The sequence below is a fragment of the Saccostrea cucullata genome, unplaced genomic scaffold (assembly GCF_032062105.1).
Source record: "Saccostrea cucullata isolate Sc308-1 unplaced genomic scaffold, CSIRO_AGI_Scuc_v1 ctg11555, whole genome shotgun sequence".
Lineage (NCBI taxonomy): Eukaryota > Metazoa > Mollusca > Bivalvia > Ostreida > Ostreidae > Saccostrea > Saccostrea cuccullata.
The window spans coordinates 15,680-21,402 of NW_026923393.1; the positions used below are offsets into that span (position 1 = coordinate 15,680).

Genomic DNA, 5,723 nt, shown 5'->3' on the forward strand with positions numbered 1-5,723 from the left:
TTGGGGTACGTAGATCTCGCTTCCTAGAAAATTATCATCAAATACGAGTTATCGCCCTTTGAAGTACGCGAGCACAAAACCTAAAAAAAATTAATTCTACCGTCAGTAATGCTTTAATGATTAAAATAAGAATTAATTTTTATGAAAAACATCGTGTAAAAACATATGTGTGGGCATTTTGGTGATTTTGTTGGGCATTTCGGTGATTTGTAAGGGCATTTCGGTGATTACGGGGCATTCCGGTGATTCGTGTTACCCTTAAATATATATATATTATATGAAAACTTAATTTTTGGGTTCCTGACTTTTGTAGTTATATAGCAAAGACTACTTCCGGCAAAATTGACAGATGTTATCCCAGTACCCATAAATGACAGAAAATAAAGGATAAAAGCGGGTTGTAGTAAGTGTGGGTAGATTCATGATCAACTTAGATCACTTTTCATCTATATTTATGTATTTTGCTTGATGCATTGGAAAAGAAGAAACAGACAGGCAATTTTTACTAAAGGGGTGTGACTCGAGTATGACTTGACTGTAGTGTAATATTATTGTGCACCACAGGTGCCTGGGTCTTGATATTAAGAATATGTAATCTATATGCCCTTTTCTGCATTTTGCTTCACATGCCTTGAAAGGTATGGAAATTTTTAAAGCACCCTTGATCTCCGATCAGGTGCTCAACCGACTGAGCTACATGTACAGTACTGTAGATCACTAAATTTTCGCGACACCTTAGATAGTCATTGACTCTTGATTAGCGAAATAAAATTTTCACGAACTGTGGTTATTGCTCTATATAATCTTAAGGAATACTATTATACGCGAGAATTTAATTTTCGCGAGCACACTGTCTCACGTAATTACGCAAAAATAAAGTTCTCGCGAATAAAAAGTGATTTACAGTATATGGCTTAGCTCAGCGAGATGTCGTAGGGACTAAAAATTTTGATCTGGTATCCACTTCGAGATGTCGTAATGGACACCAGACCAAAATTTTTTGTCCCAAGGACATCTCGCTGAGATTACTATCTGGTCACTTGGCAAACGAGCCCAGCTAACCGCCACATCCTCCCTCCTGAAAGGTATTTATGGTCCCTCAAAGACCCCAACCCAGGCTCATCCTTGGCAGGCCTCTCACCTGTCAGTTCCAGGGTTTGGAATGGCACTAAATGTAAAGGGAGAGGAGAGAAATGCAGCAGACCAGACGGGATTCGAACCCAAGCCCCTGAATATCTGTTCAAGTGCTCTACTGACTGAGCTATTTAGCCACTGGCGTTAGAAACCCGTCTGACGCCACATAACAAACCCATGATCAAGAAATTCAGTCAGCGTAAATGTGTAAAATTCCGTATGCAATATTATGAGAAATTTATAACCATTTTGGTTTGATTTTTACATTTTATAGCAAGTGCAGTGAGTGGCACAATCTTCAAGCAAACAAAAATGGCAACTTCAGCAGAAGTGAGAGAGGGCTTCCTCTGCCCAATGTGTATGAAAGATCTGGGCACTGTTACCATGTTACAGGGCCATTTTGAGGAGGAGCATTCCTCAGAGGATAAGGATGTACTACAACAATTGAGAGGTTATAAATCATTGATACATTTATTAAAATAATTAATTTTGCAAAAGTTTATATTTTCGTTATTGATCAATATTGATAAAAAAAAAAAATATGTAAGAGTCATTTTATATCCAATGACAAAAAATAATATTACATGGTTTAAGAATTTTTTGGGGGGGAGGGGGGAAGAGGACCATTCCAGCTGTAGAAATTTGTTGCTAGTTAAAATTTGCTCATAATTACTGTTATGAATGCATGTACGAGGGTTGATCCAAAAGTAATGTCACGACTTCGATAAAATAGTTACTTGTCGATGTAAAACAACAAAATTATTAAGATGAAAGCTACATTTATTTTAAATCAGACCTGCAATTTTCAATGTAACATGATTTATACTTTTCAAAATATTGAATTATATATAACATGCGATTATGGTACTCGCCGCACCTAAATAACGTCATATGAGGGATACACGCCGTCATACATTAAAACGCGTCCCTTAGTTTCATTAATAAAAAAAAAATTGAGATCCATGCTTGCGTTCACAAGTTTCATTTCCTTAAAGAAAACTTTGTATCCAACTCTTTCCATAATTAATTCGTCTGTCAAATTTCTTTTAACAGAAGTATAAGACCAACTTAAAATTTCACATATCGCTCTAAATGTCTGTCTTTTTTGACAACATCACACACCATTGAATGTTTCCGTCCGCCCTCCCACCTTTCGGTCTTCTTGTCATCTGCTAAACATTTAATGACTCATCAACCACCCAAAATCGCTGAAACCATCTAAATACGTGTCTTATTTACATTCTTTTCTCTGTGAGTCTGGTGAATCAACATAACATTTCTCAATTTTAAAGCAAAATGCATTACAGTTTGTTTTGGCTTTTTTTTTTTGTCCATCTCGACATTTCTTTTTTTCAATGCACCGAAGTAAAACAACGAAGTTTTTGATCAAAAATAGCAATTATGCCATATAATTTTCAACTTAATGCTAAAAAATAATGTAAATTTTTTATTTTAAAATATTTTTTGATTATGCGATTTTAAAAGATGGTTTTTAATATGCTTATCTATTTTATTCTAAAACAAAGCACACTTAAATCTGTGACGTTCGGTTGTGACGTGGCGACACCCCCTATGTTCTGTGTTTAAAACATCTTTGAAATAACATCAGTTAAACATTATTGAATGAAAATTTCAAGTTTAATTTGATTCATGTCTGTGCATCTTTTGGTGTATTATATTTGATAATATGATGCCAAATATTAAAGATATGGACACTGTGACATTACTTTTGGATCATCCCTTGTACATGCAATATGCATTACTTTCTTCATGTGCGTACATATATAAAACATATATAAACATGAATCTTTCACAAATATAAGCATAAACACATCAGTACTATATCAACAGGTCTGTTTGGCAAAGCTAAGAAGAAGATCCTGGGGGACAGGGATGAGGTGGAAGATGGAGGTCAGTCAGGCCTTCAGTCCTCAGTCTACAGAAGCCCAGCCGCCACAATATCGGGGTATGACCCTGTAGCCTGGGAGCCTCAAGAAATAGGTCAGTTGAAGGCCGTTTTGTAGATTCATTTTATAATTTTTCAAGTTTATCATTCTTCTGTCAAACATCCATAATTATAATACACTTGTATACTGTAGCTCTAAGTTTACATTCATTATTCTTACTAGAGATGGATGATAATTTTGCATATTTTAAAATACAATAGACAGTGTGTTATGGTTGTGTATTTAAAGCAGGGACGTAGCGACAGGGGGGGGGGGGGGGGCTGGCCCCCCCACACTTTTTTTGCCAACAATACTTTTACTATTCAAAATGTTCATTAAAAGGCTGGTTGGCCCTCCCCCCACTTTATACTAAAGTAAAGTAATATGAAGGAAATACGGTATTGTAAGCCTAGAAAATGGATATTGAAAGGAATTGGTAGTGAAAAAATTTTGCCTCCCCCCCCCCCCTTTCAGGTAAGTAAAAAAAAATTTCAGTGGCTGGCCCTCCACTTTCAAAATCGATGCTACGTGCCTGTAAAGGTACATTAAACCACATTCATGGACCAATTAAAAGAATGATTATTGAACCCTAATTTATGGTTTTAGATTCAGTGATATCTGAGCTTACCAGTACTTATCAATGAATTGTAGATTTGTAAAGCGAGAGTTGATAAATTCTGTTTATGGGAAGTATTTATTAAAACAATATTTTTGATAATCATAAGGAGTGATCCATTCCTGGACAGATCTATATAAAGCACACAGAGGGGCAAAGGTTGACAGATACGTCGTTGAAACCAACAAGTTGATCATTCGTTTGGATAAGCTTACTGGACCAGATGCTCCCATGGAAACCAGCAAACGCAGAGGTTTACTTTTAAGCCCAATTTATAAACAGACATTAATTGAAACTGATTATGTTTCTTTGGATATTTATTTCAATGGATATATTACCGTCACTACATGTACAGTACTGGTAAATGTTTTGATTTGGGCAATATCAATTGTTCATTAGATGGAAACTTATGTATGGAAAGATATCTTTATATCCAAGAAGAGTGAAGTAGTAGTGCACATTTTATTGAAATTGGATTTACAAAGGAGTATTAAATGAAGATGTATTTGTTATAAACATTTTCTTTCTGTGATTTCCAGCCTATGAGAAGTCTGTTGTACCCTGGCTTCCTGACAGTCACGTCAAAGAGTGTCCGTTCTGTCGACGTAATTTCACCCTCACCAGGCGGCGCCACCATTGTCGACTCTGTGGAGACATCATGTGTGACCGGTGCTCCCAGTTTCTACCATACTCGTTTGCCAGTAAGTCATATTTCTGTCAAAATATATTGAACTTGGTATTGTAAAGACATGTTATTCTACCTCTATTGATAATACTCGGATTTGATTGGCTGGTAAGAAAACTTTAAAACACAACAATGACTCCAAATGGTACATGTACTGTTTACAGCAAGAATGACCTAGGAATCATTGCACGTGGGATATAATGACCCGGTCATTATTATTAATGACTGCTAAATAATGCCTCTTAATCAAAAATTCCTTTTTGGGTGAAGTTAATGCATGAAATAATGATTATTGAGAAAAGCCACATGTTTTTAAAATTGTGCATGGTCTGTTTTGCATTACCATACGGCAGAATACGGTAAAATTTTATCGTTAACTAAAACGGTTTACTCATTTCAAAATATCGTAACAATTCAATGTATTGTAGAAGCAGCTCTTTAAAGAGTTGAATTCTGTGTTAGATTTTGACTGTGTAGAGGAAAAGTAATCGCTAGTTACAACAATTTATGTCTCTATCAACCAAATATTGTTTTAATCAGTAAATCATGATGCAAAAACTTACATGACTTGCAGACGTCAATGTAAACAATATCACTACATGGAGTGTAGTGAATCCGGATCCCGATATAAGAAAGAATTGATAAAAGGTTATAGAGATTCATACTTTTCAATATATATCGGTATAATAAAACAATTGATTACCCCTTGTGAGTTCAACATGGTAAAATATGGACCCTTGACCTGGCCCACTCGATGACCTGTCCTGACCTCGGCCATTACGCGGCCCCTGTCAGGTCACCTTGTAGGCCATGGCAGGTCTCGAGTCCTTATTTCACCATGTTGACCTCAAAAGGGGTAATTAATGAAGAAAAAAAGTTTTCCAGTTTGAAGATACGTGTGGTACTTAAGTTGTTATTTTATAAAGACTTTTTAATAGGATGCTGATATTTATGACATGAATTCTAATGTGAAAAAAAGAAACAATAAGTATAGATTCACAGTATTTCTTAGCAATTTGACTAAATATAGTACTAAAGGTTGCCATCACCAGAAATAAGGATAACTGGTTTTACCTGAAGCTTATCAATTTATGATTGGAAAATGAATAGAAATTTCAAAATATCAAATAAATATTTGGCTTAGGCAGCTCATTATATTGCACTATCTTAATTTTTTTATTTCAGAAAAACTAACGGATCCCACCTTTCAAAATCAAGATGGAGAAGTAGGATTTCTCCGTCGGACAGGAAGTAACAGCAGCCTCAATTCTATTCTTGGACCTGAAGGAGATCCCCACATAAGAACTTGTCAGAACTGTCGCAAGCTGCTGGAACGCCGCAA

At 35.7% G+C, this 5,723-nt stretch overlaps 1 protein-coding gene across 1 annotated transcript; it reads left to right on the forward strand.

Annotated features, from left to right (window-relative positions):
• Nucleotides 1-311: 311 nt before the first annotated feature.
• On the forward strand, nt 312-5,719 carry LOC134263899 (rabenosyn-5-like; the record flags this gene model as incomplete). The annotated part of the gene is made up of 6 exons (XM_062746256.1): nt 312-409; nt 1,418-1,585; nt 2,986-3,135; nt 3,806-3,949; nt 4,236-4,397; nt 5,567-5,719. Coding segments are annotated over exons 2-6 (748 nt in total), but the record flags the coding sequence as incomplete, so codon positions are not given.
• Between the last annotated feature and the right edge of the window lie 4 nt (nt 5,720-5,723).